Source organism: Nanorana parkeri, unplaced genomic scaffold (genome assembly GCF_000935625.1).
Source record: "Nanorana parkeri isolate BGI_ZX_2015 unplaced genomic scaffold, ASM93562v1 scaffold191, whole genome shotgun sequence".
NCBI lineage: Eukaryota > Metazoa > Chordata > Amphibia > Anura > Dicroglossidae > Nanorana > Nanorana parkeri.
In genome coordinates, this window is record NW_017306459.1 from 1,800,938 (window position 1) to 1,827,435 (window position 26,498).

A 26,498-nucleotide genomic window follows, 5' to 3' on the forward strand; every position below is an offset into this window, starting at 1 on the left:
ACCAATCATCAGTTTGACAGAAAGGCAATTAGCATTCTTAGAGAGGTCAGAAGTTGCCGCCTACCTATTTCGCTTATGAAAGATTCCCCTTAAAAACAACAGAAAAAGTAAAGCATTTCATTAAAATATACAATCATTATTTTATATCAACAATATTAAAGTTTCCTTTCATGTCTGTAATAAAAATATCCCTTGTCTGACAAACTCTAATTAAACCTTTCTGTCTAAACTGTGAACACCGAAAAATAAAACATTTATTTCTATATATAAAAACACAGACTTCAAAAGCTATAGCAATACATATGACAAGCCAGTTTAATATGTCAAGTGCTCTTTTGACAGTAATTATCCAAAGCTTTGAGGCAGCCAACTAATTAAATTAATTCATTTGTGAATACAGAAGCATAAATATTTTTGAAAGTAAAATATACTTGAAATAAAACAATTATCTAGGTGCAATTTCATTGTAGTTCTACGCACTAAGCATGTTTAAACAGAATGAAAAAACGACTATAAAAGAAGATTTGCTGGTCTTTGTGTGTTTTAAACATCAGACATTCTGTGATTAATTTTGGAGCTCTTATTCTATCATTCTGCATACTGTTAAAACAAAATTGTAGGCTTTTTGAATTATTTATCAACCAGCTTGCCATCTGCAGTGCCTCTATACTGACAAGATGATTGTGTAGTGCAGAGCAACTTCATTAGTACACCTCCAAACATTGGTAGGATGTTTTAAAACTGATATCTCTAGTAATTTAGATAGTACGATACTATTGTCGTACTTAAATAAACGCCAGTACCCAACCAAGAAAAATATTGGAATTTCAGTTAGCTTAACAGATGTTGATGAGGCCAAGTCAAGAGTACATTGCTTATAAAACACCAAGCTGAGACACCTGAAGAATACAATATACCAAAGGTCTATTAATCATTTGTACCAGTATGCACCATTGCCACTGTTCTAGTAGAAGAAGGAGCAGAAACAAAGTAGAGCCTGTTCATAAACTCTTATAACAACTAGGAATGAACCACATTTCTCAAAAAGCTTTCAGTTTAAGTAAATATTTATAGTCAAAAGTAGACTGATATGCTTGAAGCAACTCAAAGAAGTTCACAACACTACATTTATCTATCAATAAAAACACAATTTCGGTCCTAGCACTGTACATTATTATTAAGGTAGAGATTGTTATTTCTTTATACAACTGTTTGCAGCCGAGTGTGCTAGTATTCATTAATATTAATTGTCAGTGCAACATTTTTTTTTAACATTTTTTGCACAGAGTGGGGAAGGATTAAAGAAGAACTGGATTTGTATAGCTATCTGGGGCACCATTAGAGAGATTTTACTTTACTTGCTGTGCCATTCACTATGGTTTTACCAGAAAAGAAGTGAGCAAAAATCTCCAACAGCTACACAGACTGAAATAAAAATGATTTTTTAGTAGTGTACAGAAAGACAAGAACTCCCACCAGCTCTTTATCTTTTATGCTTGCCACCTTGACAAAAGAAATTTGTTTGAAGTTAACATGCTTCTTCATGGGAACATTGATTTGGGCATTCATCTCATTTTTAACCTCTCTCTACAGCAGGCCTAATACTGTTCTATGTTTTTATGTTCAACCTGTGGGCTGAACGAAAAAAAATGACACAGATTCCTCCATCAACACTTACAAGCGCTGATCGAGGAATCCCCCACTCTTTCCTTTGTATTCTGACAGTGGCCGACGGCCACTGTCAGAATACTCGAACAGAGGTGGCAGCTCATTGACTTGATCGAGGGATGTTGACCGAGGGATATTGACTTGATCGCACATCGAGGGATGTCAACCGAAAGGGTGCTGACAGTGGCACCACTTTGTGCATTGTGTCCAGTTCCTGAAGAACTGGCTGAAATTTGCATAATGTATGGCCATCTTAACCCCAATTGTTTTTGAAAATGGAGGTATGTGCGTGGGCCACATTTATTCTTTCTGTATCTTTTTTTCATATTTGTTCCCCCGTTTCAGATTTTTTTCCCCCACTTCCTGTCTGGTCACTGTAACTGAGGGGAAATTTGTCTAACAAAGTCCCAGATAGCAGGAAAACTTCAACAAAGACTCTTTATTTTTACTGACTTTTATGCAAAACAAAAGAAAAAAATGATTTAACATGGACTTACACATTAAGTGTTTAAATATTTTTTTTCCTCACTGGCACGTTAATAAATAAAACTAGTGGGAACGCATATAATATTTTTACCCCTAAAACGATGATGCTATTTTCTGGAAACAAATACATATTAATGGATTAACAGATTAATGTTGGTAGAGATGTCAATACAAGGCATAATTACAGTTGTTTTGAATTATGCAAACTGATTTTTCTAGAATCCAAAACTAATATAAAGTATTAGAGATTTTTATACAAAATGTTTTGGGGCTGATTTATGAACTATGGAGCAAAACTGAAGCTATTATTTATTTCTGCTCCAAATTTTGTGATTCAATTCCTATTTAGGCAACTTAAGAATAAATGCCTATTTTTTAGGTTTTCCCTTAAACATCCTAAATATATGAAGCAGATATTTGTTTAGGTAATAGTTATCTGTTCTTTTGTACACCATGCCACAATTGTAATTGTAAGATTCTTTTTGTACAGTCTAGTAAATGGCAAACATATTGTCTTTTATATATTTACAGCACAGCACAAATGTACATATTTTACATAGAATCATTTCTCACGACAGACTTGCAGTGCAGGACATATAATATAAAAGAATAAAGTAAAATTGCAATAAAGTCTGCCTGGGAAAAAAAATGTCCCATGTTTTTTTCTTTAAAAAGCACAGAAAAATACCTGTTGATGAGAAAATACCTGTTGGTCAGAAATCCCAAGCAGTATTGTTCTCTTCTCCTGGGCTACAGATAATCTCCACCTCCTCCATTAAACACAGGGTGAGGTGTTCTGTAGTCCAGGAGATGAGAACAGGTCAAAGCTGACAGTGCTGCTTAGGATTCTAGTGCAGCAGAGTGCAAAAATGTAGCAGCTGATTGTATTTCTGGCAGATCAACATGTATTTTGCTGTACTAGAGTTTTTAAAACATGGAAAAGTATACATGATTTGCAGAGATGTACTGCATAAGTTTTTTTGTTTATTTAGGTTGCCCTGTCCTATACTTTAGGGTAATACCTACAAAGGCACCATATACAGGTGTTCCAGGTTACACCATTCATTTTTCATGGAACTATTGTGTTAGTCTAGTCTGTGTTTTTGTAGACTAAATTTATGAACCGAACACCTGTGTAATGTAGTCAACTTAAGAAAGTTTTTTAAGTGCTTATGGACAATTTTTATACCATCATGCACCCATTGTTTGACATTATTTTATGCATGAGGGCAAAACATATTCCTATAGACAAGAGATCAGTGCTAAAAATTAATGTTATGGCACCATGAGACAGGTGCTATACGCAGCTTTTTATTTGTTTTTGTTTTTATTTTTCCTGCAAATATAGGGACTCAATTAAAAGGTGTGTGTTCAAAGGGTAACTCCACTTTTTATTAAACATTTGATATCATATATTTCATTGCTACACGAGCCATGCTTATACGATTGACTGACTGACGCTTTTAGCTGGAAACCCTCCCAGTCAGTGTATGGTAAGTAGAAAGTGATGGGAATCCATGTGTCAGTTTTTACTGACAGGAGGAATATTGTTGCATTTTCCACGGAAAAGAAAAATGGAGGTTCACTTTTAAAACACCATTTAGCCTAGACAACATGTTCTTTTTTTGACCAACTGTATAAAGACATGTTCAATGATAACACAAGACTATTCCCAGCCTTTGAAAATACCCTCTATTAATACACATAGCTAAGTGCCTACGCTCTATTTTCACATGTATGATCACAAAAAATCAAATGTTGGTATAATAGCAAAGACCTGACAGCAGTCAGCTTTTTGACCAATTCAATGTATATCAGACATGTCAAACATAAATGAAACCGAGAAGAAAATAAAGCTGTGATATTACCAGCCCTCGTCCAATCAGAGAACCCCCTGTGTTTTCACAACAGAGGGAAAGTTGCTCAGCACAGCAGCAGTACAGGACCCGGAAGATCCTGTAGTAGCGTCGGCTACTACAGTGTTTTACAAGGTCCCTGTCTTTCTATTAGGTATAAAATATGTATATATTTATTATTACAGCTTACTATATTGTAAACCCCTAAAACAGGCATTAAAACATTACTTAGAGTTTCAAGCTACAAAAACGGCATAGTAAGCAGAGCCTCTCTTAACTGAAAAACGTCTGGGGCCTAGTTAAATTAAAATTCTTTGACCTTTGCAAGCTGCAATAAAGGAATAAGAAAGCCTAAAAATACCTACTTGACATGCCTGATATAGATTGCTAAAAATACATTTCTGATTTGTGGCTGATGTTGCCATTAAATACCCTCCTCCCGCCCCCCCCCCATATTCATTGGTTTCTGCACAATTTAGAGAAATCATTTACATGGTATTTGAACTATTGCAGAAACAAATCTACTTTTTAGTGTATTGGACTGTGCTATACGTCCTAACAGAGCTGCGGGTTAAGCTAGGAGATGTGGAACCTACTGATTGCATCAGCACAGGTTCTGCACTCAACATATGGGTTGTTGTAGCTGGGCCGGCCCGTACAGTTTTTTCTGTCACATATATATTTTGAGAGCTACCCATGTCGGGGCGAATACTTAAACCCCCTTGAACATTGGAGATTGGTTGTAATACCCTCTCAGTTGTTAATGGCTGTATTACTCTCTCAGTGACTACAACATTCTGGGAATCACTCATGTCCGGGAAAGTAAATGCTTTGGATTGTCTTGCGGTACCAGAATCTACAACACGTTCTGTCACCACAACATTGGATGAATCAGGTAGACTTTGCAAATTTGGTAATTCTATAAATTCATGAACACCAGATGTTGGACGGAGGACCCTCTCTGTTACAATGACATTGGAACTATTAGGGACATTAGTAAATACTGCACGTGGGGTGGAGGTAGAGCCAACCACCCTTTCTGTCACCAGATAACTAGCAGGCATACTTGGCTCCACAGAGCGTACAACTGATCTCATGGGGCTCCCAGTGGTTGTGTAGGTTTCAGTTACAAACACATTACCTGAATTGACTGGTTCAGGTACAGACATAGCTGGTTGGAAGTTAGTAGGTGGAAATGAGCTTTCAGTAACAAAGGCAGAACTGTTAACTGGTACAGACCGGTTACTATGAACATTCAAAGTAGGCTCATCTACTACAAAATCAGTTTCGATTATTGGAACACTGGGAAACGATCTGGGCTGATTACCCCCAGGCATATCAATCTCTGAACCAATACATATTTCTGCTAGTGTTTTAAATTTTGGTCCCAAGGTATCCAAGAAGGCATCATCCAAGTCATCCGCAATAAAACTGCAGCATCCCACAGATCCAGCTGGGCTTCCAACTCCTTCATTATCGTAGATCAGAAGACAGTCATTTGATGGACGGCCCTCATCCTCATTGGCAAAAGCTTCTGCTTTCTAAAATAATAACATTTGTACATGTGAATGCCAGTATTTGCATTATTGTTCTTTGTGACTTATTTATTAACTAAATAACATTTTTTTTTAAAAAGCATTTAAATATTTCCTGCCAGGATTAGAGTGCAGTTGGGAGGCATATCCTTAGGATTCTGTTTTATGTTCATGTAAGCAGCAAGATGATCCCTTAATGTGGAGCTGCTCAGCTACTGACAGAACCCATGTAACAAACACATTTTTATTATGGCTTGTTTTTATATACAGTTTTCATTTTATTAATTTACTCTTATTCAGATGATCTTTCCTCCAAAGAATACAAATGCTCACTCAAGTGTCTATGTTTTTGCACTGAGCAAATCTCTGGCACCAACCTAACCCTGCTCTAATCCTGATGGGAAAAATAACAAGTCAAAATATAAAATAGCTGAATGACATCCCCTCTACTGGCTACACTGGAAGTACCTACTGAAGTGTAAAGCTGCCCATAGACATGGTGGTCATTAACCAACTCGGACAGATAGTATGACGGTGATCTAATTCTATGGGTACCTTAAGATCCAAAGGTAATAACACCTAAATTGTTTGTTATGTGTAAGGCCAGACAGCTAGTTAAGATATCACTGGCATGAATAAAGGTCAATTAAACTATAAAGTGCTCATGCGATTGTTATTAGCTTAACTCCAATGCTCAACTTAAAAGCAAAAAATTAAAAATAAAATACAAATGAGATGTAAATTAAAGACATTTCTTGAATGGGCAAATTTACCTTTTTTAACAACAATCCTAACACCCACTGATACTCTGCTTCCTTGTGCCCCCCCTGCTGTTCTCTCCCTCTATCAGATCCAAACCCTGTGTAAGCTCCATGTTGGATAGTGTTAGAGATTACACACGGTAAATGTCTTTCTACTCTTGGGCCTGGCACCTGGATATTCAGCCCCAAGCACTGCACCCTGGGAGGATGCTCCTCCATACAAAAAAGCAGCAAGGGAGCACAAACAAGGTAGTAGTGGGTGAGGGTTTATTCTTTCAAGAGACTTAATCAGGGCAAAGTGATAGATTTCCTTTAGTAGTTTAGGAAAGTGACACTAATGTTTTTAAACACTTGTTACATTAGAATACATACAGTATGTACACTGATAGGCAGATTAGGCTTTGGCATTCACTGTATGTCTTTTAAATCATTTTAATTTATTCATTTATATGGTGCGGTGACATTCTGTAGTACTTTATAGCATACTTGTCCCAAGAGGAGATTAAAGTGATACTAAACTCAGCGGTTTAATCTTAAAAATGCTTTAACCGCTTGAAGACTGGGGTTCTCAACCCCATTCCTGTCCAGGCCATAACCGCAAAAACCACGACACCGAAAACTGGCTTTAAAGCTTTTACAGCTCATCAATTTAGTGTTATCAGTGATTGATGGGCCTAGAATGATTGCGCTCACTCCGACATTCGTGGTGATATGTAACATGTGCAGCACAATGGGCGCAATCGTCTTTTTCGCACGTAGGCGCACCTGACGCATGTTTGCATGTGTATGCGGGGGCGGGGGACGTTACATTATTTTGTGCTTTTTAAATATTTTTTTCCATGTGATTTTTAAAAAAAATGTATGCTTTCTTTCATTTTTTTTTAAACTTTTTTTTTTTACACTTAATTTAATTGCTATCACATAGGGGGATAAGATGTCCCCTATGTAATAGCAAATTTACGTGACAGGTCCTCTTTATGGAGACATCAGGGGTCTCCAAGACCCCTAACGTCACCTAGGGAGCGCCAGAGAAGCTGATAAAGCAGAGATCTGCTTCACCAGCTTCACCCCGACTCCTGCAGCCGGCAATGACAGCTGAATGCTGTCATTCCAATTGAGAGATGATTTGAGGATCTACAGCCGAGTGATACACAAATAAGATACATTTTTTGGTAATAGTTAGTTTTGAATGTATTTTTAAGATTTAACTCCTGACTGTAGTGTCACTTTAAAGCCTAATTTTACTTCCACAGATGTACAGACATATGTAGTAGATCTAATATGCATAGTACCCAGTTATCATAACACAAGGTTTCTAGGCTGTAGGTGGAAATTGGAGCACCTGAAGGAAACCCATACAAAATAAGGGGAGAATGCACAAACTCCATGCAGAACCCTGGTGGGATCTATTTTCAGGACCAAAAATGCAGCACGGTCAGCATACTAACTATGAAGCCACCATACTGTTTACTTTCTATATTTTTTTATCAAACATGTGTATGTTAGAAGCAAAACAATATAGATCTATTACTTACATCAGCAAAGTAGTTTTCCACATAAGCCATATTTAAGGTACCGCCTTCTTTATATGAGGGTGGCAGAGTTCCCATTACTGAATCATTAAATTCTCTATCTGTATATCTCATTGCCCCGTTTCCATAGGTGTTTGTCTCAAAGCCAGTAGTGGAAATAGCTCTTCCAGCACCACCTGCACCTCCTCTACCGCCTTCACCCATTGCACTGATTCCACCATCTACCGATCGGGTCAGCATTGCTTCTTCTCTTAGCGGACCTGCATAATTCATTGTGTGAACCTCTAAAAAACAACCAACAGAATTATGTAGTAAACTTTCCATTAGAAATGTTAGTAACAACAATAGCGAAAATATGTTAACCTCTCACAAATGTTCTTGTTATAAAATCATGCTGTAATCTAAAGTTTATATTTTTCCAAAGAAGCACAGTGTCATATTCATGTAGCATTTTAAGTCTGTTTCAATATCTACAAAGTTTTAGCTATATGATTTATTAGGGATAGATTGCTTGGACTCAAGTATAGAACTTTCAATAGACATGTGCGATTCGTTTTGTTACGAATCGAAATTCGTACAAATTTTCCTGAAATTCGTAAATCCGAAATCCGAATTGCAGTTTCCGAATTATATCCGAAATACGAAATTCCGTTAACGAATTTCGGATCTGAATTTCTTTGAAACGGGAACTAATATTACCCCTGTAAATGAGGTTGAACAACATGACAAGATTTTTTTTTATACGAAATACGGATCCGCTGCTGCTGAGGGTTGTATTACAATACAGGCAAAAAATACGAAATTCCGTTGACGGAATTTCGTTCCGTTACGAACATTCGTTATGATGAAGTTAAAAAGCAAAATACCTTTGTTAATATTGGAGTTGATGAGTTTTTTTTTAATCCGAAATTCGGATCTGAAATCCGTTAACGGAATTCGTATTTCGTTTGGTTGACCAATCAGAGGTTTTCTCTTCTGCTGCTGAGAGTTGCATTACAATACAGGCAGGAAATACGAAATTCCGTTGACAGCCAATATATGAAAGTTAGACTTGTGCGCCGTCAAAAAAAATTGTTTCGTTTCGGAATATCCGTTATTTCGTATTTCGTAATTCGTGTCCGAAACTCAATTCGGATTCGTACTAAATACGAATTTTCGTTAGTTTCGGCACATTTTCGTAACTTTACAAACATTCGTTATGATGAAGTCAAAAATCAAAATACCTTTGTTAATATATTGGAGTTGATGGTAGTTTTTTTTAAAATCCGAAATACGAAATTCAGATCCGAAATCCGTTAACGGAATTTTCGGATAAAAAAAACAACTACCATCGACTCCAATATTAACAAAGGTATTTTGCTTTTTAACTTCAATATAATGAATGTTCGTAACGGAACGAAAATCTGTTAACGGAATTTCGTATTTCCTGCCTGTATTGTAATGCAACTCTCAGCAGCAGAAGAGAAAACCTCTGATTGGTCAACCAAACGAAATATGAATTCCGTTAACGGATTTCGGATCCGAATTTCGGATAAAAAAAAAAACTCATCAACTCCAATATTAACAAAGGTATTTTGCTTTTTGACTTCATCATAACGAATGTTTGTAAAGTTACGAAAATGTGCCGAAACTAACGAAAATTCGTATTTAGTACGAATCCGAATTGAGTTTCGGACACGAATTACGAAATACGAAATAACGGATATTCCGAAACGAAACAAATTTTTTTGTCGGCGCACAAGTCTAACTTTCACATATTGGCTGTACCTTTCAAGACATTTAAAAATAACGTAATGGACTTACCTGAGCCCGCGCCAGGTGAACTTATAAGCATACTCGTCATATCCTGTAAAAGAAAAACCAACTTGTTTGAAACTTGTATTTGTTTCAATCTGCAGTGCAAATCAGGCACACACTAATTGTTTATTATTTTGTTCGCTGTTATGCTTTTCTAGTTAAAGCGACACTAAACTCTGGAGATAAATCTTAAACACACATTCAAGTACCTCAACTATTAACACAAATGTATCTTATTTGTGCATCACTCAGCTGTGGATCCTCAAATCATCTCTGAATTCATGCTGACATTGTCCTTCCATCTGGAAGGTGGCTACTTTTATTTCCCATGGTCCCTGTGTGTGTTGTAAAGAAGACACCACTCCAAGCTCTCTCCTGTGATGGACTACAATCTCAATACAAATGAGAAAACTTAACGGGAGATTGGAATCAATCACTGGGGTGAGCTTGGAGTGGTGGCTACTTTACAACACACACAGGGACCATAGGGAACAAAATTAGCCACCCTCTTAAAAGAAGGACAGTGCCAGCACAAATTCATAGATGATTTGAGGATCTACGGCCGAGTGATACACAAATAAGGTACATTTTTGTTAATCGTTAAGGTACTTTAATGCATTTTTAAGATTTAACTCTAGAGTTTTTATGACACTTTAAATGGTCACCGCTGACCATGTAAGGGCCGGTGTCGATGGGCTTTTGTTCCTTCTCTCCCCTTAGAAATCAATGGAAATGCAAAAGCAGCTCGAAATAGGTTGATAAAGCATTAACCAGTTGACATCCGCGGTGTTAAACCCCCTCCCCATCCAGGCCATTTTTCAGTATTCAGCGCTGCGGTACTTTAACTGACATTTATTCCGTCATGCAGCGCTGTACTGAACGCGCGATGCTGCAGATGCTGCAGTGCCGTCCGTCCGTTTTTTTACTACGGGCGGACGGCAAGAGGTTAAAGGAGGTCAAATGCAGGTTTAAAGGAGATCTGTGCTGAACTGTAGGTCCAATGCACCTTTCAATAGACTGGAAGCACATTGCATTTGGCCATCAATCTTATTTCTCAGGCGGTGGACCCTGGCTAAATACACTATTTAAATACAGATATACAGTATTTACTGTTTTACTTGCCAATAGATCTGAACATCTGTACAGCCAGTCTTGAGTATAACAAACCTCTGCCACACTGCATAGCCTGGTAGGTGACACTATTATTTCTTGGGTCAGTAATTCTGCTTCCTATATCCTCTGTCTCAAGGGCAGGGCATTTTTTTCTCTATCCCGGAGTTGGGCTTTAAGTGCACCAGTTTTTCTTGAGCATACTAATTCCTCTAGAAAACTAAGTATGCAAACCTAAGGAATACCAACTAAAGCCTAAATAAAAACTACACTTTTCCTTTATGGTTTATGCATCCCATTTTGGAAATTCTCTTCACATTAGTTCTATTTCAGTAATGTTTAAAGGTCTGTAATGAAAGAAATAAGAAGGCTACCATTGTTGACTTCTCAAAAAATGCTATTTGCCTGATTTTTGTGATCCAGTGACTTTACCACTGTCCGAGTCACTGACATGAAGCAAATATTTAGATCTGCAGTAACATTACTCACCTTACTCCAGGTCAGGGACTCAAACTACTGAGTCGAGAGTCAGCTAGGCAATATTCGAAGCTGCAATCCTGATTCTGGCTTCACTACCTAAAGAGTCACTGACAGCCCCAAAGCCTGCACATTTATAAACCAAGTGAGCAAAAACAGCATACACATTTCTCTCCTCTCAGATTCACAATATTAATGATGATATTTATAATAATAATAATACTAATAATAAAATAGGAGCTTACCACATCCTCGGGTTTTGCACCTTCTGTACCCCACTGATGACATGCACCTTCATAACCAGCAGCAACTGGAACAAATTTTTGCCCAGCTGCGGCTCCACATAAACACAGTGGTAGTAAAAGAAGAGCCACTAGTAAAAAAGAAGAGAATAAGCTGTAAATATTATTTGTGTGCACACATTTAGTCACATTCAACTGAACATAACACTTTTTTTTTCCCTCAGGAAAAAAAAAATCTTAAATTAAGCTTTGTATGTATAACATTCAGCGTTGCAGCCTTAAATGTTTCTTTTACTGCTTTTCATGCTGAATAAAATGTAGAGCTTCATGGCTCATGACAACAAAATATGATTTTGTTACTTTTGGGTCAACCTCTACTATCATTCATGTAATCCAAGGTATTTCTGATCATGCATCTGCCCAGTTCACAATATATGTCAAACTGGATTTTGCCCCTTACTTTCAGAAGTTGATTCTACATTATTAGATGTAAGTTGGTAAGACAAGGTTTGGGTAGCTTCCTAGAACACTAACAGTGCAACTACTGGCAGTATTTCAACCAATTGGGGTGGCCTGCCTCCGGATTGGGAGCCATTAACAAAAATAGAATGAAGATTGGGATTGTGCATCCTGTGGGAATTCTTTCTGTATCGTTGCCTGTGAAAAGTTAATATTTGCTGCAAAGGTATTTTAATATGTCATTAAGGGAGCACGCTAACTATTCCAGCCTCTGGTAGACTTGTGTTTATCATTTTATGTCATCACCCGTTGAGTAAACAGAGTTAACATTGACATTAATGGAAGGGTCCAAGTGTTTTAAAAAGTGTTCTAAAATTGTTAAATACCACCTCTACCATGTAGGTGTTTCATTCCCACTTGCAGCATTGATGGCCCTTGTGCAGAAGTACAGGTATACAGGGCTTTATTTGCATTAAGAAGTGCTGCCAACCCCTTTAAACTCTCTTTTTTCAGGAATATATAGGAGAATAAAAAAGCAGGATCCTGTGGCTCTAAAGATGAGTGATAGCCAATTGAGAAGCCAGGCAATGCCATTGACAAATGGAGAATGGTTGGCTATTAAAGTTGTTAAAGGACATCTGTTATCCTGGCAAAACTGCTAAACTGGACCTATAAACCAGAAAAGAGCTCAAAGCATATTGGCTGCATTGCATATTCAGTGCCGCAGCAGCCCCATATCTCAAGGTGCTATGATATGTAAATTAAAAATGCAGTTCGGAAAATCAAGGACTGTCCTTTTCTACATCTCCCTAACCAAAAGGCAAACTTTTTTTTTGTAGATATTTTTTTTCCAGGTTTTTTCAGGTATTAGGAAAACCCACGTTTTGAATTGTCCTGATCACCAATGTCACCAAGAATAAAACTGAAGGTTGAGTTGCCGCCTCAACAGGAATAGAGAAAAGATCTTTCAATGGGTATTCAAACATAATGAAAAATACATTTGGTATTTATTATACACTTTAAACATTCTGTAGCTTCTGCCAGCTTTCTACCACATACAGTTTGATTATTTTTCCTATATCAATTAACCAAATAATTATCATGAAAATGATCAAAACCATTCCAGTGCAAATAAACAAAGCACGTTCAATCACTTTTCTTTGCAGATTCGAACACTTATTCACCCAAAACTTAAAAAAAGCTCTAAAATTGGCAACTGTATGGCCACCATAACTAATATAGTCATTGTACAGCCTAAGAATGGTGTCAATGTCACTTATAAAGTCTCCCTAATTTAAGATAAACACATAACTGGGTAATGCAACTATGAGAAAATTATATTTTGATTATAACCTATAGTAGAGGTGGTAGAAACTCAAACCACAATATATCTGATGAAATCTCTGAGAGATATGAAACCAAGCTTTTTAATCCACCGGTGTCAACTTCAAACAGAAATATAATTTGCAGGTGGTGCAAACATTTCATTGAAATAAAGTGAAAAGTAATGTTACTTACACAAAAGCGCTAAAAATCCTAAAACCATGAGACCAATCGCAGCTGGGCCGAGAGAAGCACTTTTGCTTGCTGTTTTTGAAGCATCACAAGATCCAGAAGGAGTGCATTCACAGGCTGGTATAGTAACTTGGAATGGATTTGGACAGGATAAATTGTTACTGTCCGCAACATTGAATACCAAGCTATAATTACGAGGGCTCACTGATGGTCTTCCAACCAAGGTCACAGCTGTAGCTAAAATGTAAATGCATGAATAAATAAACAGACAAAAAAAATACAGTAGGCTTTTTACATTTTTAATAATATATTAATATGTTATTTTGTTAAATTACATGTAAACCCAGTCACTAAAATCTACTATAAGATTTACTGTCACTTTAATCAAAATAATCCCAGGTAATGTTAACATGAAGAATTGAACTGATGGTAATGTACATTGAAGATGAAGTCATCATACAACCAAGATGTAAGGTGAGCATGTGCTGTATTCAGGACTTACCATTAAGTGGTTCCAGGTACCAGTCAGCATCAGGTAACATAGTTATCATAAAGGGAGGATTACTTGGCTCTTGATATGCATTAATGATTGTTCTCTTGGAGTCCAGACATATTACACGGGGCTCTTTAGTAATCACGGGGCAGGATGCAGTTACAATTGGGTTTGGAGAACTAATATTTGCTATAACTGTGGCAGTTGCAGTTGTTCGAATAAGTCCATCTAAATAAATATATTAAACAATATGTTATAGCATGCCAATAAAACGTGCCAATAAATAATAATAATAATAATAGTTGTGATCATATTATTTTTCCTGCCTCTTAGCCTAAACAGAGGCTAAACAAGCTGAGTAGGTCATCCAGGATATTCCAATGCTCATCAAGGAAGTTAAATCCTAAATACACAGTTTAAATACATTATATTTGATAGATTGTGATTTTATATAACACCATGCCAGACAGCCCTGTCAGTTTAGGGACCTCTTATTTCCCCACTGCCCTAAGCAATTTAGTTTTGTCAGAGTCAGCCTACTGATTGGCCATTAAAGTGACACTAAACTCAGGAGTTAAATCTTACAAATGCATTCAAGAACCTCAACTATTAACAAAAAGTATCTTATTTGTGTATCACTCAGCTGTAGATCCTCAAATCATCTGTGAATTTGTGCTGACACTGTCCTTTCTGCTGGCTATTTTTGTTTCCCATGGTCCCTGTGTGTGTTGTAAAGTAGCCACAACTCCAAGCTTGCTCCCGTGATTTATTATTATTATTTTTTTAATTATGGGCATTTATATAGTGCAAACAATTGTATACAGTGCTTTACACAGAGCACATTCACATCAGTCAGTGATGGACTACAATCCCATGTTTAATTTACTAATTTGTATTGAGATTGTAGTCTATCATGGGAGCGAGCTTGGAGTGGTGGCTACTTTACAACACACACAGGGACCATGTGGAACAAAAGTAGTCACGCTCCAGGAGGAAGGACAGTGTCACCATGAATTCAGAGATGATTTGAGGATTTACAGCCGAGTGATATACAAATAGGATAAATTTTTGTTCATAGTTAAGGTACTTTAATGCATTCTTAAGGTTTAACTGCTGAGTTTAGTGTCACTTTAAAGATTTTCACCAAACTGATGAAGTCATCATACTGCTTTTTTCAACTCTACCATTCCATCTGGCTCTTCTGCAGTTCACAGTACTGTCCGTCTAACACTGATAACTTTCTGACAGGAGAAAGAGCAGATCATCTGTGTCTTCACTGTCCAATACACAGTGTTACATAGTTACATAGTTAGGTTGAAATAAGACACAAGTCCATCGAGTTCAACCTATAAAGATATGGAGGGGAAAAAAAAAGAAGAAAAGCCTAAACAGAACGCTATGTGTGGAGAAGGAACTTTATGGAAACTTAGTTTTGGATTAAATTTATTTTTTATTTTTATGCCACAGGGTCACATATGAGCAATGCAGACAAGGAAGAGAACACAGAGAGAGAAGTTACTCTTTGGACTTACTCTACTGTGTGTAACTTTGAGCTTTTGCTGTTGTGCTCTGTAAACAACATATCTTTTTTCAGGAAAGCAGGAAAGGCTAGCCCGTCAAACATTAAAATGAGCCTAGAGCTCCACTAGATAACTAGAAATTCAAACAGAAAATATTCATATGATATACTTTATATTTCCAGGCTAAAACAAAACCAGAAAGTGTTAGGCCAGAAACCCACTAACAATAATAATAATAATAGTAATTAAATCAAATATAATCTAAAAAGAGACACTACCAGATGGAGGTTCTGTACAACACAAGAGCATAATATGGAGGACAGTTTTTCTTTTTACCTTCAGTTTCAGCGTAGACTATACCATTGTATGATCCGTTGATAGTTTCTGGGCCATTCCCTCGTGTCATCTCATAAGTCATTTTGATTTCACCAGTTGTAGAGTCAATTACAAAATATTTGCTTGAAGTATTGTCCAACATATACCTATTAGCAGTTTAAAAAAACAGTGCAATAAGGTCCTGTTATTTTGTGGGTTTTTACACTCATTGCAAACTGAACTGGTGAATATGGTACATGCAGGCTGCCTACCAAGCTCATATAGATCATAAAATACAACTTATTTCTACATATTAAAGGAAAATATAGCAGCTTTGTCGGGGGTATTGTATAAAGTGTAAATTGCACTTCTCTCACTAATGCCCTTCTCAAAAAAATACCTGTCACTGGAGGGGTAAAACGACTGCAGATATGAAGTGTAGGCACCAAGAGCTGCTTACACGTACCTGCAGCAGCCTCCCAAACCTTCCTGGCAGGCTATTCTGACAGTCACAGCTTAAAACATTTCTGCTAATGTTGGTACTTTCCAGCCAAGGGAATATATCCTTCTATATTTAGTTATTCGCAATTCGGGAGGGAAGGAAAGGATGATATATTCCCACTTCTTAATGAACCACATAGGCACATTAGCTCTTTACATTGCTTTAGCAACTAGCAGTTCTAGCTCATCACTGGATGTAGCAGGACCATCTGGAAAGTACTTTGGAGGTATTGGAAGGTATTGGTTAGCAGTCTTGAGTTTTGGCCACTATCTTATTTTTATTTGTTGCATTACATTTTTACCACCTCATGTGGTTGCACAGTACAATCCCCTTTAGATTTACTAAAGCGTTGTAATATTAGGATCTACGTAACTCTCCAATCACTTTATATCCAGTCACACAGGCCCTTGCACTACATAGTTGTTGGTAGATCTAAGGGAGATCGTACGGTCAGATTGTAATATGTATGGTGAGCTCCAAACTGATAGCATCAAAATGTCTTTAGTTTAGCAGGAAAAAGGCAAACAATTGTAAAAATAGGCAAAGTAGGAATAAGAGTTATCAACGTATGGGTCTATTCGAAACTATGATACAATTCCACTGCTTTATACCTGACAGGGGACGTGCTGGATAGAACATGTTAGATAGGACCTAATCTGCCACTTTTCACTATGCTTGGTGTTAGAAGTTAGAGTAGGTGTAGCTTGATTACCCTACAATAATAGGCCCATACTGACATTATATTGCATTCAGACTTCTACTTGGTATGTGCTGTATGATTAGTAAACGAGAAGAATATAATATTACAAGTATGAATACATGGCATGGAAGCTATAAAACCATTTTGGAATTTTAGATAAAAGTCATGAATGCAACATCCTTGCAATCATCTGAATAACACTGAATTAAGCTACACAACTTACACAACATTTGTGGCAGCCTGTCCCGTTTCTTGATTTATAGCTGTAGCTTTTCCAATCACATAGTTCAGTAATTCGGCTGGGCTTAAATTGGGTGGGATGTTCAATTGAATAGTATTTGGAACAAATGCAGGTGGTTCTATCTGATTTTGTACTTGAACATTAATGTTAGTCATTTTTGCTTGATATTCAGACATCACGGAATAATGAAAAGCAGCTCTGTTGGTCACTATTATAGCGAGGTTGGCCATTTTCATTGATTCATAATCTAGTGACTATAAAAATAAGAGATAAGGCATATTTAGAAGGGAATAGAGAACATCAATCATAGTGTTATCTAAAAAAAACAAGTTTAGTACTATGTAGAAGTACTGTACATACCTTGACAACTCGCAATACTCCTTCATTTGTCTGATAATCTGTATCGATTACAAACCACCCTCCTTCATTGCCAGACACAATCTCAAACATTGCATTCCAGTTATCTGTGTACATCTCATCAGCATCAAAGACTTTCATCCTCAAGTCAGTTAAACCAACCATGTTCTCCATAATGTTTACTGAGTACTAGCGAGAAAGACATACACATGTTATTAAATGTTTCAGGTATTGGTTTTGCAGCGCAGTGCTAAATATGTGTATTGGGGCACCTGGCATACTTTTTCTAGCTCAGTGGCTCGCTAGAAATTGAGTTTAGGATCAGGATGACAGCTCTGGATCATGCACCTCCAAAAACAAGCAGCATTATCAGTTCACATCATTTTGTTGTAGAGTAACAAATCCTCCACTCTATATGGAGGGGCATAGCCCATACCCAGATTCCTTATAATAGCTAATATTAGCATAGCACAAACAACGGCTGTACCCTAACACACCACAACTAGCCATTCAGCTATTTTCTGCAAAATGCTTCTTATAGATTTACATTGATCCCTGTACACCATTACTATTTGCAAAAATGCGTTTTTACTTGTCAGAGGTTAAAACAGTTTTTATTTAATTGTTTATCTGTTAAGAGTACACTAAACATAACACCAGTATGTAAAAGCTAAGCATATTTCTCATGATAGAGACAAGTGGACAGAAAACACAACATGCAGCAGTTTTTGGAATTGAGTACCTTACCTAAACCTAACACACAACACATTGTTTAGTGAAAAACAATGTAAAATCTCCCATGTGAGCTCCTCTTAGTCGAAAGTACTGTATTAATAATACGAGTAGCAACTTCTGATCATTCACAGTTTTATTGAGGTATGGGCTAACATTTTTTGTCCAGCCCTGGAGAATGTATTATGTAAATCTACTTACCGAATCAAATTCAAGTTCAGGAAAGTTGTCGTTCACATCTAGGATTGTGATGTCAGAACCACACTGCCCAGAAAGTCCACCAGCAGCGCCATTCAAGTCTGAGCCACTAACCATAAGGCTGTAACTACTATATGCCTGGAACATAGAAGAACAGTGAAATAACATGAGCATCTTTAAAGTAAAGAAAATGAACGTCTTTTTAATGAACACGTATCTTTCCCAAGTATAATGTACTGAAAAAACGTTTAGGATATGCATACAGTTTAATTTTTATAATTAGCTGTAAATCGTTGAAATTTAATTTTTGATTTTCTTAAAAAAATATTTGAATTACTTTTACTAGTTGGCCACATTGTCATGATCACATTTATGTCAGCTGGCCATGCTGATAATGTGCTTTGGATGAGGCCAAGATGGGCTAGACTGCCTCAAGATTCTTTGAAATTAAGATTACTGCTAAACTGGGACACTGAACAGGTGTCTGAATTTGCATTCTGATACCTGATATGCTTCTGAAATATGAATTGCATTATAAGATAAGTACAATTGAAAGCCCAGACCTCTCAGCTGCACCTTAGTATTAGAGATGCTATAGACAAGTACAAAACTAAAACATGCTGTATATAGGTAATATACCTCTCTGTCGATAAAATTAGATATTGTGTAGACTTCACCAGAGTACTGATTTATAATGAACATTGGCGGATTCGAAGGATTCTGAGAGAGAATTTTATAAGCGATTTGAGAGTTTATAGTGTTTTGCTCATCTGCATCAAAGGCATTGATTACCATCACCAGTGTGTCTAAATTTGAGAGACAAAACAAAAAACAAATTAATAGATATATATAGATATACAGTATATACTGTGTGTGTATAGATATCTATATATATATATATTTGGGTGTAGGCTGTGGAAAGGCAACACAATATCACAATATATACAGTTTGCTTTTCATTTGAAATTTATAATCAGGATTATATTTATCATATATGTTACCTAGACATTCATGAAGATGATATCCCCTGATTTTGTCTTTTTGTTTTCTTTTCATGATAAATAGTCAGTTTTCTTCCCTTTAAAGAAAACCTGGTTCTTTTGAAAGGCCAATCCCCACTGATGTGTTCACCACACTACTCCATTTCTCTGTTGGAGTGCATGGGTGGCCAGTCTCAAGCACTGAACACTGTCACATGGGGCAGGGGAGATAGTTATTATCCCTGTAGTAAGCTTTAACATGAAGCTCACAGGGATTAGAATGGGTTCTGAAAAAAAAAAAACAGTGACAAGGGAGCACAGGGAAGGTAAGCATCAACTATTAAGATTCAATTTAACCACCTGAGTACCAATCTGTATATTCCCTTCATTACCAGGCCATTTTTCAGTTGTCATTGCTGTGAAAGTTTGACTGACACTTACTCGTCATGCAACACTGTAATTTTATTTTTTGCTCATTGTTTTTAGGCCAATAGAGCTTTCTTTTGGTGGTACTTTTTTTCCATAATGTTTTGTAAACAAAGAAAACAGTTAAAACAGCTTCAGTAGTGCACTAAATACAGCACCTCATGGGTCATGCACAAAGAGAGGTGGCAACGGGGTTAAAGTACAGGCCACATAGGGTATATATGAGGGGGTTAATGTGTAGATGTGTAGGATATGAGAGGTGAGGGATTAAAATATAGGTCACTAGAGACAGTGTTGAAATCAGATGTACAGGAAAGGAGGGGGAGGTGAAATCCAACAATCAAGCCCCCTCCTACCCTAAATCTGCTGCAGATGCTGATGAGGAACTAATGAATGACTAATTCATTCACTGGGTTCTTCTTCCTCCATTATAAGAAGAAGGGGAGGGCTCTCAGATGTAAACACTACACTTTTTACATTTGTGATCACTGTGATTGGTCATCACAGCAATCGCATGGTACATCCAAGAACAGCCATTAATAGGCGCAATGGCCACCTTAATGGCTGTTTCTACAAAGTCGTTTATAAATGTAATTCCATAAATAGATGCCTGACTCCCCCCAAGTTTTTACAATATGGTGGGTAGGGAGGTGGTTATACACTGAACAGCAGCTACAAGAATGAGAGTGGTGTGTGTTATGGTCCACAGAATACATTTTACGTTTGACAAACTTTGCTTAAAATGCATATATGTCAATCAAACATGTATGACTTACTTGCTTGGGATCTCTCTTCCACTGAACCAGCAAATACCATCTGGGAGAATATTGGTGCATTGTCATTAATATCTTGAATTTTGACAGTCAACTGTAGGGGTGATTCTACTTCTTGGCCACTTAAGGTCACAGCATGGGCTGTAATCTAGATAATCATCATGTATAAAATTAGCTAGCATTCCAAACACTTAAACCAAACACTTCTAAGTAATAAACCACAGAGAACTTTACCCAGCAGCACTTAAACATTTGCTGCATTATTGCCATCAATACCCCTTGACCACATTTAATAGTATGGACACATGGACACTGAGGGAAGTACTGAGATGTTGGTTTTGTACCTGTGAACTAAACTACAAGTTGTGAAGAAAAGCTATAGAGAGAAGATATGGAGACTGGCCTTGCAGAACAATGGCTTCAGTTCTTTGATGCATTGAATTGGGACAAGTATGCAGGAAACTATAAACAGCCAGGGAACTAGTATTCTTAGAAAGAGGTACATGTTTCTTTTAGTATTAACAGTAAGCAGCTACAGACCATGGGGCAAGGTTAGAACCACATCTCATCTCACCCTTAGAGGGCAGCACCTGAGGCAATTCTCATCATTTCCTATGGTAGAAATAATCTAGTTAAAGTGGAACTCCAGGATTTCTACATGTCTGATACAGTTGTTACTCCGGCCAATTGCCTTGCCAATCCAGAATCTAAAAGTTTGTAGTTAACCAAATAGCTTTGTTCACCCTTCATGGCTGGTGGGTAGTGCATAAAGCACAGTGGTCTGAGTGCTATCTGCAGCCGATGCCTGCTGTTTCAAAATAGTAAACCCAGCAGAAAGCAGAGAACAAGCTAAAAAAAAGGCCCTTTTTAATTTAGCAAAATCCAATGTATGAAATGCAAGTTTTAACCCGTGACTTTACGTTTTCAGGATTATGGACCCAAGAACTTCCTTGTGAGGGCATTTATCACTTCTCCCTAAGGGCAGCAGAGCCAAAGACCATTTGACATCTGACAAATTTTTATCCCTTTGTATTTCTGAACTTGCAAATTATGATTCGTGTCTGTTTCTTGATTGACAATGCTTTGAGAGACGCTTTTCTCTCCCCATCAGTGCTCTATTTTGACATAGCTGAGTAACAGCCACACTCCTCATCACATGTCTTCAAACAGACTTGTAGTGCAGAGCGGGGTGGCTGACCAGGTCTCAACTTTGGCTTCTATTAGACTGCACAGTCATTATTAGACACCGTACACAACTGTTGTAACAGGAATGACTGTGGAGATAAGACTACAAAAATGGAGGTTGTTAGTACGTCTCTTACTGCATATTGATTTCTGTATTTTCCTGTGGGCTTTAAATATAGGCAATTTAAATGTGTGTTGGCATTTATACACTTTTAATAGCAACAACTATAAGTTATTATTGTAAATGGCCCCTTATAGGTAGACTTGAGAGAAAGCCACTTAAAATCCTTGAATTCATTCAATCACATATTAAGCAACTAATTATCAGGGACTAACTCACCAAGGGTTACAACTGTGCCAGACACAGCCAATGCTGATTATTTGATTCAATTAATCAATTATTACTTCCAGCATACGCAGTGCAGAGCAGCACTTAAGGTGGAAGAAAAGTAAAAAATAATAAAAATGGCTGGGAGGTAGGGATTTTTGTCAGAAGGTATATGCAAACTCTATAACACCATAAACCATCAAAAAGAAACAGAGAATCTACATGGTATAGGTAGATATAGTATTCACTGATGGGTGTCTAATAAGCTTGAGAAAATGACTTGATTTTTTTTAATCTTTTCACTTGTATTCTCTCCCTGTCAGGATGTGTGTCAGGCTGTAAAGCTATCCTGTTCCCCACATCATCCCTGTGCTTATAGCAGATTCTCAAAATCCTCATATAACAAAGCTGCTGTCAGACCTTTTAGCAGTATTTGCTGCTTCCTCAACAGCAACATGAATATGACAATTTTACCCTTTGCCAGCAGCCCAGACAAAGGGGCAGCAATCAGCCCTGAGCTCAAGCAGGATACATAGTTACATAGTATTTGAGGTTGAATAAAGACATTAATCCATCAAGTCCAACACAGTTAACATCCAGAGAGGCCTTATAGCTCGATACTGTGTTACATTTCTGCCTTGACAGGAAGATAATACAACTGCACAACAGCATACACAGTTCTTCCAGTAAGATAAGCCTGAACTACTATAACTTGCTCCACTGCAGGGGTAGATTTTTTTATGTGGAGGTAGACTTTTACAGTGGAGATTTAGACTACATTCCAACTAACATGCATACATGCGTAACTATAAAGTTATGTGTCCTCATTTTCAGTACAGTTCAGGTGTGAAACAGAGCAGCTTAACTTACATATAATACAGGTGTTTGTTCACGATCGATAATGGCATTGGTCACATTCAAGTATCCTGTTTTAGGGTCCATAATAAACACATTGAAAGGTGGTTTATCCACACCTTGTCCTGTAATTCTATATATTATTTTTCCCTTCTTCACCTCCAAGTCAGAATGAACCTATTGAAAAGTTTGGATAATGTTAGGATAATATATTACAGCAGTCTTTATGATAGTACATCGTAATGTGACGATATTGTTTGGCATACATATATGCAATGACTATGACTATGCGAATATACGAAGCAAAACTGGAGAAGAGGAGGATCTGTAAATTCTTTACGAAATACCATTATATATTGTAAAACACTATATGATGAAAAAACCAAAGGGTGACAATTATTGGTTCTGTAAAATAATAAGCACAGAGATGTGACACCGAAGAAGAAGAGAAACTTGGTTATCCAGGCTTACAATATGAGCACCCTTTCAAACCTAAGTATGCAGTAGTGTGGGTGCTTATACAGTATGTCTTACTACATGCATTTAAATAAATACACTCAATCTCAAAGATTTCTCTTTCCCTAATCTTATTACCAGCCGTTTTAACCAGTTGAGTAGTAACCTGTACATACTCCTTCATTTTACGAGGCCTATGCTCAGTGGATGTGTTCACAAGCCATGATGTTTGATTTAACTACTTGTTGGCAGTTGTTTTTTCCTATCAGCTTCATGTCAGCACACTCATGGGTTAATCCTGCCCTTCTCCTACTAACAAGACCATAACTTATACATTTTGAGAGTCTCCCCATGCCCACCATTCCTCTTTCCATATATCAGATTTTGTGAGCAGTTTCCTTACCTTGCGGTGGTAAAGCCCTTTCATTTCCACCCTAAGGCCGCTTATATGGGGTGCAGTCCCTGCAGTGCCTTTCTAAATGAAGAGGTCATCTGGCAGTCCCGCTGCTGAACACAGGGCGAAGACATCACTTCCATAGGAGGAGCAGTGAAGACAACCAATGACAGCTAGGGGGCGGGTCTAGTATGACCACTCGTTTTAAAGTGCAGCTATGAAAGGCCCCAGGGCTTCGAGCTGACTCATCGCTTCATGTATGGTGAAAACTATTGACTATTGCTTTGGCCTACAAGGCCATGGGGTTGGCAGTGCCGGCACATTTTACTTGAAGTGTCTCGATGTCCTGGGCAGCGGTTAGTAGAAAGACACTGGAGACAATCTGCAAGGTGGCCACATGGCCCTCCATCGACTTTTATGTTGCACTATTATATAGAACCTGCTGCCTTGACCACTGTCGAGTTTGGGCGGAGAGTCATTTCTTCTGCATCTGTGTGTGAATAAAACTTTCAGCATTCCCTCACTGGTTCTGGTGAGTTATTTCCCATGACTGTGCTGCCAAGGAGCTGACAGGAAAACCGGAAAATTGTATTTCAAACTTACCTCAATTTTCCTTTTATATCTAGCTCCATGGCAGCACAGTTCTCCCACCCGCTTGGAGTCAGCTATTATGTAACGGCGGTCATGGGGAATCCCAAAATTTATGAGTTATGGTCCTGTTAGTAGACGGAAGGCAGGATTAACCCATGAGTGTACCAACTGGTGATGAAATCTTTCAGTAGGAAATAGATTTAATCCCTAGTGCCTAGTATATCCATAACCCAAGAGTAAATAAAGTTGTAGGCGTTGATCACAATGTATTTGATACCTTTGCTATAGGATTCCTGTATCTGTTATCTTGTTGTTCTATCACACTGAGTGGAGGTGCAACCCAAGTACGCTTTTGGCGTGTGCTATTACGGAGTTCTTGCCATGTGATGTTTCCATTTTGATCTTTTCCCTTATTAACCTGCAAAAAATGGAGAGAAGATGTTAGTTTAATTTACATAACTGGCAGAAGGGTAAATACTGTAGCCCGCACAGCTCCCGAAGTCGGCCGAGCGGCATTCACCTCCGACTGAGCGGAGGTGAAAGCCGAAGCTGGCCGAACGGCCGGTCATTGGCCGGCCAACAGCCGGCTACTGACTGCTGGGCGGAGCCAGCCGCCAACTCATTGCTGGCTCCAGCCACTTGCACAGACAGATCAGTGTCCCTGGTTACCAGGTAACCGGGGACGCTGATCTCCAAACAGCCAAATTCTCCCAGACGCTGCGGGAGTCTCCCGCTATTAGATAGCATCTCCCGGCAGCCCGGGAGGGAAACACTTTCTCCCTGGAAAATAATTTTACTCTGCTCGAGCAGAGTAAACCTTTCCCTGCTCTGTTGTCTTTTTTTAAATCTGACATCGGAGCCGTTGGCTGCCGTCAGAATAAAAAAATTAATTAAAAATTCAATTTGCAATAGACAATAACAAACTAGCTATTGCACCCGCCCACTGCTGCTGTCAATAAGCAGAGGGGACATGAAGTTCTCCATCAGGTCCTCTCTAGTGATTGACAGCAGCAGAGGGCAGGTGCAATAGCTAGTTTGCTATTGGCTTTTGCAAAGTGAAATAGCCAATAGGAATCTAGCAATGCATTCCTATGGTGTTTTTTTTTTTTTTATTCTGACGGCAGCAGAACTGCCCTATTAATAGAAAACAGTTGGGCGGAGCTAGCTGTCACTGCTAGCTCCGTCCAATCGTTTCCTATGTTATTTTTTCTACTTTTTTAACTGTTTTTCTATTCTGCTCGGTACCAGAGAGGTACCGAGCAAAATAGCCGAGCCGAATGCCGCTTTTCACTCACTGCTGTTCGGCATCTATGAGAATAGACCGAACAGCACCGAGTAGCCTGCCGCATGTTCAGCTTAGCCGATCCAGATGTTGGATCAGATGAGTCGACCTCCTTCTGCACTTCGGTTGGCCGAACATGCTGAGCATGTTTGGCCGACCCAAAGCCACATGCAGCAAGCTTATGTACGGCTGATTTCAGCCGATATAAGGCGGGAATCAGCCGTACAAGCCTGAAGTGAATAGCCGAACAGCGTTTGGCTCACTTCACTTCGGGGCGGTTGTTCACTCGGCTGCCTACGGCAGCTAAGTGAATAGACCCCTAAGTTATCCATTGTGTTTTGGGCTCTGTGATTTTATTTTATATGTTCCCATTTTTTATCATTATGTATAAGCTTTAAAACAGGTTAAAAGGCATACATTTCAGGTCATTACATGTGCCGTACAAAGACCAAAAGAGAAACTTGAATAGACCTCCATTACCTGCACATTCCAGTTACAGCTACACTGCAAAGAAATCTAGGAAGAAAACATAAACACTGGTTAATACATAGGTGGTACACTCATTTAAATATTTTTCAGTTGGCTTCAGTACTTTCTGTGTCTCTGACCAGGAAAAGAATCAGAAATTAGTCACATGTCCCTAAAATGCATCCCGTTTTCTGGGTCTGTGAATTAAATTAATAAAGGACAGAAATAATCTTAACTCTGGCAGTGGGGCTACCCCACACTGCA

The 26,498-nt window shown here is 38.0% G+C and overlaps 1 protein-coding gene across 1 annotated transcript; it reads right to left on the minus strand.

Moving 5' to 3' along the window:
* Nucleotides 1–4,434: 4,434 nt before the first annotated feature.
* LOC108786087 (desmoglein-1-like) lies at nucleotides 4,435–26,282 on the minus strand (the record flags this gene model as incomplete). The annotated part of the gene is made up of 15 exons (XM_018555306.1): nucleotides 4,435–5,551; nucleotides 7,842–8,122; nucleotides 9,642–9,684; nucleotides 11,468–11,595; nucleotides 13,442–13,675; nucleotides 13,941–14,159; nucleotides 15,788–15,933; nucleotides 17,192–17,463; nucleotides 17,570–17,755; nucleotides 18,500–18,634; nucleotides 19,136–19,302; nucleotides 20,679–20,823; nucleotides 23,059–23,220; nucleotides 24,762–24,902; nucleotides 26,247–26,282. Coding segments are annotated over 15 exons (3,315 nt in total), but the record flags the coding sequence as incomplete, so codon positions are not given.
* Between the last annotated feature and the right edge of the window lie 216 nt (nucleotides 26,283–26,498).